Below are 15,755 nucleotides of genomic sequence, written 5' to 3' on the forward strand. Positions count from 1 at the left end.
GTCTCCTCCCACTGTTCCCTGTGTTTGCGTCACAGCCTGCGGTGAGGAATGTGGCTGAGGGAGCAAACATGGCTAAAAAAGGATTGCACTTCCACTCTACTGCTGCTGCTGTGATGTCACTTCTCAAATATTTCCTTCTTCCCCACTTGTCCAACTTGTTGACATAGCACTTTTTATTTTATTTTTTTTAATAATTCCTTCTCAATTCTGGCTCACCTCATAGTCATCTTTAGTAGGTAACTAGGCAGATTTTTTTTTTTTTTGCTATTGCTAATACAGACACTATCTTATCACTTAAAAGATTTGAATGATTATTGTTGATTGGATTGCGTGCCGTGCATTCTGGAAACTGGGGTAGTAAAAGAAATACTTCAAAATGGATCAAAACTCAGCTCACAATAAATTAACAAATATATCTTAGTCACGAAGAGAACAAGGAACCGATTGAAATATGTTTTATATAGATGAAGAATGCAATATAATGCCATAGCGGAAAGGGACTGTGCCAAAGTTGACGGTATCTATTTCTATGTACTTGGTGCATTAACTTGCAGTTCTTTAGTCTGTTCTGCTAAATAATAGTCAGTAACTGATGACAGAAGACCTAGTAAGCAAAGGAGAAGTTACATAATTTCTTTTGTCATTCTATGAAGGATTGACGGTCGTGGATGTTTACTAATTACTCAACCATTAATGCTTATCCGAAACTCTGACGATGTTTTGAGGGGAGTGTTCAAGCAGTGCCATCATTAACGAGACTAAATAAATAAAATGCATACACGCACAGGCACACACAGGCCCAAAGATTCAAAAACTCCTATCTTGGTTTGTCGTTGACTCAGGTGGAAAAGCTTTAACAGAATTCCTGTAAGGTCCTCTCACCTGGTGGCACGCCAAGTCATGTTCTAGCCAACTTGAATGATTTTTTTTCCCAGAGCAGTTGGAGTACTTTCACCATTTCTAATCTTCTTTTCTACACCTTTAATCCCACTTGACAAATCTTTTTGATAGTTTCTAAAACCACACTGGGGTTCAGTTTGAAACAGCTGCTACTCTGATGAATTTTAGTTTCAAATATAGAGAGGATTTTTAATCATGTAAAAGTAAATTATCAGTCGTACCTGTTATATCTTTTGGGGTCAGTGTATTGGATATTGCAGTCATTTTTATGTGTTTATCTCTTGTACTTTCATCTATATCCACTGTTCAACTGATTGTTCAGTGTATGTGCATGTGAGTGCGTACGTGCATGCGTGCAGGCTCAGAAGACATGGGTGAAAGGTCAGTAACATCTTAGTGGTTGATTATTAACAGTCCCACAGCGGATGTTCGTAATCTTTGCACTGTGTTGGTGATAAATACACCGTTTAGAATTTATAGTATGGAGCAATAAAGGAATCTACACAAATGTGACTGGCCTTAGTTACAAAATATGAAATAAAGTGTTCTTTGAGAGATTGATTGTTAAATTGAGAATTGAATCCCAGAAATTTATGTTTTAGAGAATGATTTGACATTGTCAAAAGATTGCAACAGCAGTGAAAAGGGAGATGAACGTTGGTACCTCTTTTCCTTACACCATTTGGTGAACTTTAACCATTCTGCGGTTCGAGTCACTGATTTGACATTGAGGAGCCGAATGCAGGGAAACAGGCAAGGATTAAGTGCAGTTTAATAAAACAAGGACGAAAAAAGTAAACAACGTTCTTGGGTTATGCAAAAATACGAAATAAACAAAAGCAGAAAGTAGGGGTTTACATTCCAAAACCAACACAAGGAAAAAACAAAAAAATATCAATAAAATGGAGACAAGGTCGATGAACTGACAAGAATTCAAAGCAACCAGAGAACCTAAAGATGAATAATATTGAAAACTATATTCTGAGACCTATAAAACCCCATTATAAAGCATAATTTCTGACAAAGATTAGATTGTAGATATAGCAGTAAAATTACTGAAAACAATTACAAATGTGTCTTCTGCAGTCACGTCTTCTGTTTTTTCTGGAGCTGTGACATCACATAACCCTTATGAATAGGGACCTCAGCTGTTTCACATCGTGTTACAACTCTCTGTTTTTTATCCCCTTTTTAAAGGCATTTTCCAATGGCAACCAAAACAACTGTCATGACCCTAGGGGCTGAGCTTTATTTGTGTTGAATTGCCTCTATCTGCTGGCGTTTTTAGGTAATTGCACTTATTTACTATTGCCGTCTAACTGCTTCCATGCAACTCATGACTACTAATGCTGGTCTGCTATTGGTCGGCGTCTCCTCACGGAGATGGTGGTCTGTTATTGGTCGGCCTCACTTGTTTCAAAATGGCGGAACGGCGAAGCTTCGTTCGATTGTGAGTGGTTCCAAAACCATACTTATAGTGCATTTTATTGCTTAATTCAAAGTTGAAAGGGTTAGCCATGGGTCCCAAAATTCCTAGTGATGTTAAAGAGAGACGTAAGAAGATGATTTTTATGGAAACGATGCTGGATATAACCCTTATTAGGGAATATGGGCATAACAAGTGGCACTCAAAGGTAAATAAATCCTTTCTATATTTTTTATTTATGATGTTTTCTGATTGTATACATGTATATTATACTGTATATACGTAGCACTTACTAAACTATTTTGATACTAATTTTTAATGTGTATGTGCAATTTTGATGTTTTTACCTAGGGTTCTAAACGCATTAGCTATTTAACATAGGTTTGGATTGCCCGTCATCCGACAAATTCGCATTACGACCCCAACCGCGGAAAGGATTAATGTCGTAACACGGGGGCCCACTGTATATGTGCACGAGAACACAGGCACACACACACACTCACACACGCACCCACACACACATATACACACATACACAGACTAATCCATTGTTTTAGTCCTCACTGTTTACACGTTGTGGCTTAACCTTTGTTGATTGTCATGGTTACACATCCTGCTTTTATTTACATAGAGGAACACAGTTTACTTTTGGGAAAAGAAAATGCACAGTAGAAGCCATAGCTCAGATTCACTTGGAGTTGATTTGTCCTATTAGATCTACCACCTCCACAGAGCACAGAAAATATGTTTGCTTAAACTATGCAAATATAAATGAAAACACAGCCATAAATCCCGCAATGTCGTTCTATATTAATAAGTCATGCAGTACATACACTCCCTTGCTCACCATGTTGTGCAGTGTTCAAAAAAGGTCAAACTGTAATTCAAAGTGGTTAATATCTCCTACAACTTTGGGTCATCTACCAAAGGCCTGGAAGACAGAGGTTTCTGCACTGGATCTTAGCTCAGTCCAGTATTGAGATTTCGGGTGATTTGAAATGTAACTCCCTGTTTTAATTTATTATTTATTTATATGCTGTGACATTTTCTCAAATTTTTGGTGTGTGTTCATTGGCCAGCTTCTTCAAGTCTCATCATCACTATCTATCATCTTAGCATCAAGTTGAGCATCTCTTCCTTAAATTTAATCCAATTCAGTGTCATACTTGGTTACTTCTTTTCAAGGCTGCTTTGTCCTGCACAGACCCATGCAAATTTACATTCAAACTGGATTTAATGCAGAAGGATATGGCTACTCTGTGGCTTTGACTGTAGATTGTCATCATAGCTTGAAGAAAATGGTCCTCGCAAACCACTGAATTCCTGCCAAATTAAGTTCTCACAGTGTGTCCCATACCAGTGTTATGCAGGCAACTTTACGTGATCAATTTATGTTAAATGGTTTAGACACACAAAACTAGTGCTTGTCTTTGATTTTCCTCTTATTACTGGCTCAACTATAACCTATGCATTGCGCTAATATAGCTTTCATAACCTGGAATCCTTCGCAAGCTGGTGCTGGCTGCAACACTTAATAGCATCCAAACTTGCCTATCAACGACGCTATGTCACAGCTTGGCTTCCAGGAGCAAATATGGCTGCTGCCACGGCGGCTCCAACGAGATTTACATTAAGTAAATCTCACATTGCATTGTGACCAACAATAACATGCGGTTACAGTATACTGTAAAACCTGAGTATAGAGTCTTCTCATCAAGAAGATTTTGCATGGCGTGTCTTCTCATCAAGAATGTCTTTCATGGCGTGTCTATGTTCTCAGCTTTGTACAAACTGACAGTAGTTCAATGTGGCTCGCTTTACAAGTAGCACCTCTCAGTTTGGTCACTATTTAATGGGGTTGTGAAATGGGAAGGAGCAGGTATCGGGTTTCTTGTCCCACGTATTTTAAGATGCATCAACTGGCATTTCCACATGGTTTAAGGACCTTACTGTCAAAAGTGGCCTTGGCTAAACGGTTGCCATGTAAACAAAATGCCAGTTCTGGAGATATCACACCATTTGATCTGTATTTGCAAATTATCATTGTATTATTAATTTTCTAGTCCCACGTGAATGAATGACTAAACTAGCACACTTTTGTTTCAGGCCTTAATATATCTATCTATATTGTCTATCTCTCACCTGGGCTTGGGTCACAGTGGCAGCAGCTTTAACAAGGAAGCCCAGACTTTCCTTTCCCCAGCCACTTTGTTCACCTCGTCCAGGGAGATCCCAAGGAGCTCCCAGGCCAGCCAAGAGACATTGTCTCCAGCGTATCCTGGGTCATTTTCAAGGCCTCCTCCCGGAACCCTTCTTCAAGGAGGCATCCAGGATGAATCCTAACCAGTTGCCCGAGCTACTTAAGCCTGCTCCTTTCACTCTCAATTTAGATAGATAGATAGATAGATAGATAGATAGATAGATAGATAGATAGATAGATAGATAGATAGATAGATAGATAGATAGATAGATAGATAGGTAGATAGATAGATAGATAGATAGATAGATAGATAGATAGATAGATAGATAGATAGATAGATAGATAGATAGATACTGATCATTTGAATAAGGTGTCCTGGAAAACATGCAGAACACCGCCCCTCAAGGACCGAGTTAGGACACCCCTGCACAAAGTGTTACTTTGGGTTGTTTTTAAGATGTGGTACAAAGAGTCTAGAGCTTTGACTACCAGTTAACTGGGGTTTTCTTTGCTTTGGAGATTGTTTGCTTAACACACGGTCAAACTAGGAGTTTTAAGCGGAAATTTCAACATTGAATTGTCACGAAATTTCAACACCAAACTTAGAGACACGAGAGATGCTGACAACAGCAAAACAGATCAGCGAAAAACACTGATTCATGTGGTTGAAAAGCAAGCAAAGCAAATAACACAGCTAAATTTGAGAAGTGAAATTTTTTAAAACCAATTTCTTATGCCACATTTCCATAGGATAGTAACTGCAAATTTGTCCCAGCTCTATTCACCATTGATATCCATTGATGATACAACCTAAGAACTAACTGTCCCAAATAATGATAATCAACAAAGGCGAATCGAGAACTGTGTAGAGGAAAAGAAGCATTATTTTACATTAATGGGTCAGATCAAGCATGGTTAAAATGATAGTCGGCACATATTGACAAATACCCTTGGAATTTTGATCGCATGCCATTCACCTTTTGTATACTGTGGGTGTATTAGTCTTACATGTGGACCTATTTATGCCAGATATTTATTTCATTACAAAAGGTGCATTATTGCCCCTTCCTCAATTTATTGTCTCATAAAGTGAACAAGTGTTAATTCAGTAACATTTCTTAAAGTCAGGCATATTGCTTTTACTAGTCACATGTAATTTAATATGACAGTAGCATTTACAGTACTTTATGAACACTGTATTAGAATTCAATTACATAATGCCCACTACATAGCTTTTAAAAAAAAAGTCACCAATATTACCTAGTCTAATAATACAATATAATATATAACTGAAACTTTATAGTAACAACAAAAAAATACATATATGTGCAAGATGTAATGAAATTAAAATGAATGTGTGCACTTTTTTTTATGTAAGTGTCTTATTTCTTGTGGAATCTGCATCAAGAAAAAAGAGAGACAAACAGAACGGAAAGCCATTGCTTATTCAAAAATTTATTTAGACACTTTTGGACAATTAAAAATATAAGATTCTCTTTTTAACTCCCTTTTCTCACATTGGTAGTTCACAGACCTTGGAATAATTCTTCATAAATAAAGTAGAAAATACATTTTATTTTAAACCAACAAATAAATATAATAAATATATTACTTTAAGTTAAACAATGCGAGGCAACTAATCACCAAAAGAATACTGTGTTCAAGTCCCTGAACCAGGCTGTCAATCAAACAGGGGACCTTTGAAGGGTTGTACAGGAGGGCGAGAAACCAACAAGATTACAAAATGTTAAAGTGGGTCACGTATTTACATTTGACATATAATTTTCTGTTGCACACTTTGATCTTGCATCCACTTACACCCCTGGTCTCGGAAAAGAGATGGTTACACACACAAACGCACAGGCCACAGACACACTTACACTCGCTCACACTCGTACACAGTAGAGTGAAGTATGAAGCTTTGGTTGAATGCTACTGGGAGACAGTTTTCTCCCGTTCAAATTTTCTGTAAAGTGCATGTCACAGATAAAATGGCATTAATTACACATGTAAGGTATTTCTCAGGAAGGCCGCAGAAGCAAATATACTGTTCTTGGCACTGGCTTGTGAGGCAGGGAGAATATGTAAGGCACAACACTATTGATTGTCTCTTTCGATATGCCATTTTGATCACTACAGGTGTGAATTTGCAAACCAGCCAAGTTGCCGGTATGGTCAGAATTAATGGAAGACCACATAAAAGGGTCTCATTTGCTACACTCATAATGATAATTTGTAACTGTATTGCTAGAGTAATCACTTTGTCCAAGGCAAGTTGAGATTTGACAAACGTGAATTAAGAACATTAAGTGTTATTGTGTAATCAAATGTTGAATTGTCCTGATCAGTTCTGGTTCTGGAGAAAGACTAGACAGACACAGTTCTGTGATTTCCCTTAGTCGGACAAGGACAGCCTTTCAAATACAATGAGCCTCTTGGTGGCTGATCCATCAAAAGTCGGAGACTCAGACCCGCTGGAACCTCCACTGCTGCTGCTGCTGTAGCTGTCTTCCAGGGAGTCCTCGGAGGAGAAGCGCTGCAGACTAGGATGCTTCATTGATCCACCGAGGCTGGAACCTGCAAACAAGGCACCGCTGTCCTGCTGGTTTCCATCGGTGATGTCGGCAAAGCCTCTGCCATTGCTGCCGTGCAAAACTGAGAAGTCATTCCCGTGGCCACAAGTGCAGCGCGAGGCTTTTGGCTCCACTATGAGAGGAATATTATGGATGTCACCAGAGCTGGCTCGGGTTTGATGGTTGCCAAACTGGAATGTTGCCACTTCCCGCGTGAGGGAGTCACCAAAGACCGGGGACATCAGATCTGCTGGTGGTGGAGACACAGAGGCAGCCCTGCTGAAGCCCAGGTTTGGATCAGTAAAGGATGCGGGGAATGATGGTGGAGGGGAGGTCCGTGAAGAGCCCAGGAACCCTGCAAAGCTGACACTCTGTCGGAGTTGGTGGCGTGGATTTTGACCATTGGTTGCGTTGGGAGTAGGTTGGCGCTGAGTTTGGATTTTGCTAGATGTTAGTTGACCTCCACTGATTTTTTCCTCATGGATAAAGTGGCAGCGAGATCCATAGGGGCAGTACCCAAAGTTGTAGAAGGTTCTGCAAGGTTCTGTCTTGTACTTGGGGTGGCGATACATTCCTCGCAGCTCCGCTTCACCGTGCGCAAACTGGCACTTGCTGCCGTATTTACAGCTGCCTGTCTCCTGGTAGCCACGGCAGAGCTCAGTCTTGTAACGATTGGAGGACAACATGGGTGCCACCTGGGCGGGCAGCTTGGATGCGGGAGGGAAACCCGGAGGAGGGGCCACAGTTGTGACAGGTCCTGAAGGAAAACCTTCCAGGTTCTTGAGTTGTCCAAAGGAGGAGAGTAGGGAGATGCTGGACTCGGTTAGGCTCATGGAGCGCACCTGCAGGGCAGATGCCTTAGTCTGAAGACTAGGGGCCTGGCTCCAGATGTTTGATGACCATAGCGAGTTCGCGCTGTCATCGTCATTGATATGCTCTGTGCTGAAACTGAGATTGGAGGAGGGAGGCGGCGAGGAAGGTGCGAAGAACGAGGCGGACCGGTTCAATCGACCTTGTCCTGGGACTTTGAGCTGAGACTGTCTTGGGACCAAGGCGTCATCTAGCGCCAGGTTCAAAAGGTTCTGTTGCGGATGAATAGCACAGTTAAAGCACAGCTAATAAAAATGGAGGCATACTTTGTCTCAGCACATATAAAGATTGCTCTTTCTATAGTCTACAGATTAGATCACATACCAAAGAAATACCAAAAAGACGAACCACATTTGATATATTTGAACTATTAGATACAACTCACACACCCTAAATCGCTTAGTTGGCGAGTTAATGTAAACAAACCTCAGTGTGTTTACTCTCAAGTCACTAGTTTGCTACTACATCAGCAATCTTCCTAAGGACAAGGCTTACAGAAAAAAAAAAAAAAATCAAAGTAGTATTATGATAAACATTGACTCACCTTTGTGAAAATGTTGTCATGCATTTCAGACATGCTGTACCCTTTAGGCCGGGATAGTCAACTCAGATCCTCTGTTCACTGTTCGATCCCTGTGTCCAGAGCCAAGTATGCTGAGGTTCATTCTTGTGCTGCACTTTTAAAGACTGCCTTCTAAACTCCTCCTCAAGTTGGGTGGAGTTTCCATTGCTATGTTCCCGGATGTCCCTCCCCTCACCTCAGGTTTCATGTGAGCTCAGGGTTGGGCGTTTTTACAAAACAGACCCAGCAGACATACGTGTGCACGCGCGCGCACACACGCAAACACACATACAGAAGAGAAAAGTGTATTTTTAGTAAGCTGTGTGAAATGTGTCAGATTTGTGGTCGTCTGTAATAAAAGCCCTTTTAGCCTGCTGTCCAATGTGAGCGTATTTGTTTTTCCAATGTATCTCTCCCCATTCTGTACAGCAATTCATGTGATTTACGGTGTGAGAGGTCCTCCTCTGAGAGTGATATGCCAATTCAACCATATGAGACTTTGTTTTTAACTATCTTAAGCACCTACAGTGGATGTGATGAAGCAAAATAAATAAATACATACATAAATAAATAAAAGAATCAAGCCGCATTTGAATTTTGTAATTTTCATCCTCAAATACATGGACACAACTTCTATATTAAAAGCTGTGAGAGAGACACTTAATCATACATTTGAGTACATTTTTCTTCATGACTAATGATAGGGTAGCAGGAAGTTTCATAAATCATTGTGGAGGTTGACCACTTACTGTATAGTTTCTGAGTGTACATAACCTTACCAGAATAACATTGGGTAATATTTCCCCTAGATTTTCAGTTTCTGTTAACGATCACGGCAAATCAAAAACATTCCATCAGAGTCCGACTAGAATGTCAACATGCCTATTGATTCGCAGATGCTTGAAACCTTTGGTCAAAAAAAAAACAAAAAATGAAGCAACAGTTGGCTGTTCACATTAAACTACTGTGAGCACATTTTTGAGGGTATTTTGGTTGAGAATTCTCATCCCACTTTAACTTTATGGCTTCAAGTAGAAATAAACCTGTGGTCCCTTTTCTTTTACTGCTGAGCAAAAAAGCTGAACAAAGCTGAAGATCTTTACCAGAAGATTATTGTTATCTTGCTGAGTGGGTTTCTTTGTGTGTGCTCTTTAATTGACAGTTTCAGAGGAGCGTTCACCACAGAAAATATGATTTTTGTTTTGCTTCTCAGATCATTTCAGGGAAGTGACAACTGAAGTAGACAATTCTACTTCGAAACTGTGTCTGTATTTCTGTTATCTGATCATTTTGTAGGTGGTAACCACATGCGCATACTGTATCTTAATTTCCAGAATTTACTCATTAATGCTCGCGCAACAAAAAGCACATCGTTCAGGTGTCGTTACTGTAAGCAGCAATCCTTCCAGAATCATCCTACTTAGCAAAACCTGTTAGTTGATTAGTCATCAAAGCTTAGCAAACAAAAGAATGTAATGTAATTGGCATACCACAAAACTAGTTTTTAAAAAATATACTCTATTGTCAGCTTATCAGTTTTGTTTAATAAATGACGAACATTATGTACAATGGAGTTATTGTAACTCACAATTAAGAACAAAGTAAAAAAGACACAAAATACAAATACTTAAAGGGAAAGTCCATCCCCAATATGTTCTTTGTGCCCCCACTAATCTAAACAAGGCGTACTGATTAACATTGTGTCAGTAATGACTTAAGCTGCAAAATCCACACAAAATATGGCTCCAGAAACAGCCATTTTGCCAGTTGCTGTCAACTGATAATGACATCCCACTTGCTCAGGGGTCAGTAACCACCAATCACAGCTCAGCTTGCTAACGTTACATAGAAAACAGGTAAGCTCTTACTGGTCATCACCTGAGTCCTAAGCAACTGCGATGCCATTATTGAGTCAGGTTCGATCCTGGCTCGGGTGTGGAGTTTGCATGTTCTCCCAGAGCCTGAGTGTGTTCTCTCCGGGCACGTTCCGATAAGCATGCATGTTAGGTGTGATTGGGAGCGTGAATGGTTGTTTGTCTCTGCGTGCCCTTGGATTGGCTAGTAACCAGTTCAGGGTGTCCTCTGCCTATTGCTCGAAGACAGCTGTGATCATCACCGGGCCGCCAGCAACCCTAATGAGGATAAGTGGTCATGAGTGGGTGTATTTATTTAACATTTTAACACATCTGTCTTCAGATTTTAGATCGTGTTGTACAAAATTATATGAACCCCCTCCTGCAAACAATTTTAACAAGTGTTTGCATTTAACTCACAGGTCTTTTATGCTGACGGAGGCCAGACTGTCCCCTCGTGTATACCAATTTAGAACTGTTGCAAGATATAAATAGCATGGCAAATTTTAAACTTGACAGCATTGCTTTCTTGACACTGTAGTATAATGTGGGTGGGGAACCGAATGGGCACAAGTCTGGAGGTTTGTGGTGCAGCGCCATGCATGTTTGTAGTATGTCATGTATATTTCTGTGCCCATGCGTGTTAGCGGTTGCCTCGCTCTACTTGTTTCTGTTATGCAATGCGCCTCAGATACATGGAAAGTCACCCGAACAGGGAGGGGCAGACACACATGCAAGGACTCACGCACACACACACAATCACACGTTTATTAATTTTCTAATTGTTATATATTTGCCTGGATGAGCACAGTATTTGTTTCCAATTTTTAACATTTCAAATGTAGTTTTCTTGTCAAGCTGTTCATTTTAGGACATGTCCGTTAACGTACATGCTTTGTAACACATCAAACTTGCCGGCTTGTTTTTTTTCAACTCACCCAATGGGTAGCTGTGTATTTTCAACAATTTTGGTTACTTTACCCAAAATTGGGTTAGTCATTGAATTTCACTGCCAGTCTTAAGCTTGGGCCAAAATGGGCTGACTCTGTAAGGAAGAGCACCCAGTGTAAACACTGTCCCAAAAATACAGTATCATGCAAGTGACTCACAGCTTGGGAAAATTACTAAATGTCCTTAGAAACTGTTGTTAATAAAATGTGTGCCATTATTGAGCACGGCCATATTGATAACTTGGTAAGCAAATTAACGGGCTCCTCAACTATCTGATATGGATAGTTGTTATAACTTGTAGGATCAACATGCCAAGTCAAATCCTCAACCTAAAGCACTGGGCATAAAATAAATAACCTATAGGCTGTGTCCTTTTTCGATTAAGCGCTGGGTTCACTGAATTTGGGTTACATTTAACCTGGCAGTTTTAAAGGTGTGTCTTTGGTAGCACAACTCAATGAGACAATATGCTGTCTCTAAATGTAGTCAATCTAGTTCTATACAATGTTTAACACAAATCACAAAAAGAGCAACTCAATTTTTTTATGGAGCACTTCACTACAACCTTTGTGGCATATCAAGTGCTGTACATGGAGTAAAGATTACTCATATAAGACAGTAAAGAAATGTACAAAAAATATGCTGAGTCAAATATGTACAAAACCCAGACTTCAATTCTCTCAAACAAATTGTGGCTGAGACATAATCAGAGTTTTGTGGTTTGTTCTTTTGGATAAAACGACAAGAATTCTCACACATTATCCAACAGCATTTCCAAAGTCTTTTAAGAAAAGTGGAAGCTGGTATGTTTACAGACTGGGACTCTATAGTTTATTGCACTGCAAAACATTAGAATCATGCATCCCGATAATGTATGTCTTTCAATAAATGCTTCGTGTGTGAGTTATTCTATTTAAGCACTGAACTAAAATGAAAGGCACCCAAGAGAGTTTTATTAGCCCCCATTTCCTAAAACAAAAACAACAACAAAAACAAACCACAAATGACCTCCTGTTAGAGTTTCTTATGTTGTGTGTGGGAAAAACAACAAAAAATGAACACACACCAGCCCCCCATTTTTGTTTTGTCGCTTCCTCTCTTAAATGTGCTGTTCGTCCTCCTTTGCTTCCTCACTGACGAGCGTCAGCTAATTAAAGCAAATATAGGTCAGGTTGGAAGTAATCAAGCGGGAGTTACTACCCAGTTACTTGTATTCCTTCTAAAGAAACAAGTCTCATATTTTCAATATCCATCAGAAAGCCTGACCAAAGTAGTAGGTGGATGTTAAGACAAAATCCCAAAGGAGAACTCATCCTGGCGTTAGTCACTGTCTTAATCATCACTGCCTCTTCTGATGACTGCAAAGCGTTTTCAACAACAACAACAACGGTGAAACAGTCCAAAGTCTAAAATAATGGTTGATGATGACGAGGATTCTAACCATCCCTAAAAACATTTTTTTATGATTTCCTTTTCCTTTCTTTTTTCTTTTGTGCCCCCTTTTTTTTCTTTTTCGTTTCAAAATAACACAACCCTTCTATGACCCTCGCTTTCCTCCCGAGATTTACTGTCTGACTTCGGCTGCTCTAATAAGTGATTGTTTGCAAATATTTAACCGTGCCCATTGAAACATTACTATGGAGACTTGTCAAACATTGCAACATTACGCTCGTACGCAGGCGCAGTTCCAACAGTTTCTTAGCAACCGCACTGAGAGAAGTGCATGGTCGCTGTAGCAATGTGCCCCCCTTTAGGGAGAAAAAAAAATACACACACATATATATATATATATATATATATATATATATATATATATATATATATATATATATATATATATATATATATATATATATATATATGAAATACAGAACTGTGACAGAACAAAAGTTAAACAAAATACTGTATTGTAAATAAGTAGGGAAGGAAAAAAGACTGTTACGTTTGCCTAGAGTCAGATTTGACATTCTGGCCAAGGGGAAGTACATGCCTTTGTGAATACAATTACACTCCTGCAGGTTTTTGGACATGTTTTTCAGGCATTATTAAGTTGCTTTAATTTTACTGAAACATACGCACAAGTCATCCGCAGCTAAATGCAAAAGAACATGTGAACCAAAAACATTTTGTTGTGGAACCTCAAAAGTGGAACGACTCACAATTTGAAGTAATTTTCTGGAAAAGTACGGCTGTCCTTCAAGCTTCTTTTTTGACATAATTGTTATGCCACCACAGAGGATTACACATGGCGACAAAAAGTAAAAATACTTGTGTTCTTTAACGGCATCATGTGTTTTAAAAATTGCCTTATGTTTTTATAATCATCCAAACTTTGAAGCGTCATTACTAGCAATTTGGCATGTCAAAGAATGACTCATCAAAACTATTCAACAGGAAAGCACAAAGAAAACAAGAATAACTGTTTGTCTTTTGTTTTTATTTCCCAAATGTCACACTGACCCATTTTCAATGAATCCATAATTTGACTAATGTGGCTTCTTATCCTTGTTTTTCTGACTTAATTATTGTGGTTTATTAGCATTATGTTCAATATTAATCCTACATTCATTCCCCAAGTTCAATCTCATCATTTTAATAGACAAAACCTGAAACTTTTGAATTTGAGGCTGACATGAGGGCAGCTTGCTGGCCCCTAAATGTAACAATGGAAAGAAGAAAACGGAAGTAATGTAAATTACTTAAGAGCACTACATAGAGTAAACAACAAAAGCCTTGAGAATGTCCTAAATTACGGCTGTTGACATGTTATGAAGATGTGAAAAAAACTGCGGGCTGAAAGTTGTACACAAATTAAAGGTGGAGCCTGTGGCAAAGATCAGCATGATGCTGGACTGGTTCATCTTGTTTGTTCAGATTTTCTTCTTGAAATCTAAAACAGAGAGTATCTGGTAAAACACTCATAAGCAACACATGACTGACACACACACTCATGGTTGTTCACCAGGTACATAGTCCAACACTACATAGAGTTATTCCAGCAAAGGGTTTACTTCAATTCTTGCTAGACTCGGACAGAGACCGAATATTTATTGCAATTTTACATTACAAAAATAAAACACAGTGCACATTAAAGCTCTTATCACTGTTGGAAGAATTAGGATTTGGGACCTTTAATTTACACATTGTAGTACAGATTGTTCTCCCACATTCCAAAAACGTGCATGGAAGCTGTACTGGACACTGTTAATTGTCCCTTGGTGTGATTGGGTACGTGAATGGTTGTTCGTCTCAGTGTGCTCTGCAATTGGCTAGCAACCAGTTCAGGGTGTCCCCCGCTTGCCTACTGCCAAAGTCAGCTGGGATAGGCACCAGCAAGCCTGCGACCCTTGGATGGATGAATGGATAGTACAAATTGTTTTATTCCCAAATAGTGATGAAATAATACCATATATGTCATTTTAGTTTGCTATTGGAAAAAAAAAAAAAAAAATTCTTTTTTTGCTTCCAAAACTCATTTTCAATAACAACAATAATTGCTAGCATTATTGCAATCTAAGATAACAGCAGAGATTTTAATGAACTGCAACTGGACGTGTTTTTCCCTGGTATGCCAAAATTATAGGTTTCTTCAAGGGAAGTTTGAAATATGAGTTACACATATGATAACGAGAACAGACCTCAGCTTAAAAATGCCTCAGGTGCTCGCACACGGAATCACAATGCTTTGTTTGAAAGCAGTTGTAACAATAGAAGTGGTGTGTATACAACTGACACTTTTTTCAGGATTGTCTTTTTTGAAGAAACTGAAAAATAGAAACTGGTGATGCTTCTCTTGCGTAAGAGATAATTATCTGAATTGTATTGCAAGATCCTCTCTGATTTTGCAACAACATGCAACTTACACAAGTAAAGTACACCATGTACCTTTTCATCCCACCATTCCCTCTCTGTCAGGATTAAATCTTTGTTGAGCAATATTGGTAATCTTTTTGATGCACTTATTAAACGATATTGCTTTTTTTTTTCTTGTGAAAATACTGTACTTGATCAATTCGCAATGATCAATTTACAACCAGTATATAACTTAAGGGATAATAAAGTAATTTGAGTGTTTTTTTTTCCATATTTGATGTCAGTTAAAGGTCCACAAACACCAGGCCATGGCTCATGTGTGGCTAGGCCACACAAAGAAACTGACATGAAAAAATAAAAGTTGAGCATATTTATATCGACCCCTGACCACTTGCACCTTGCTGATTAATTTCTGAGGGGCAATATTAGTGCTGGGGATTTTATGAACTGTAAGCATATTTACTCAATCAGACATGGAGGAAATGTGGGACTTATGTCAATCAGAGTCCAGCTTTTCCTTCTAACTTTGATTATCGAGTTGAAAGAGACAGAATCCACCATTTGAGATGAAGGATGAAGCAGTAAACAAAATGTAATGGTAAGAATG

General features: G+C 39.0%; 1 protein-coding gene across 1 annotated transcript; it reads right to left on the minus strand.

Annotated features, from left to right (window-relative positions):
* Positions 1–5,965: 5,965 nt before the first annotated feature.
* On the minus strand, positions 5,966–8,625 carry LOC148416193 (uncharacterized). The gene is made up of 2 exons (XM_088428315.1): positions 8,514–8,625; positions 5,966–8,181 (listed from the first exon to the last, which is right to left on the minus strand). The coding sequence occupies exons 1-2, from the start codon at positions 8,544–8,546 to the stop codon at positions 6,922–6,924; spliced, it is 1,293 nt and encodes a 430-aa protein (XP_088284441.1). The 5' UTR covers positions 8,547–8,625; the 3' UTR covers positions 5,966–6,921.
* Between the last annotated feature and the right edge of the window lie 7,130 nt (positions 8,626–15,755).

Source organism: Hippichthys cyanospilos, chromosome 11 (genome assembly GCF_059441005.1).
Source record: "Hippichthys cyanospilos isolate Australia breed blue-spotted pipefish chromosome 11, RoL_Hcya_1.0, whole genome shotgun sequence".
NCBI classification, from domain to species: Eukaryota; Metazoa; Chordata; class Actinopteri; order Syngnathiformes; family Syngnathidae; genus Hippichthys; species Hippichthys cyanospilos.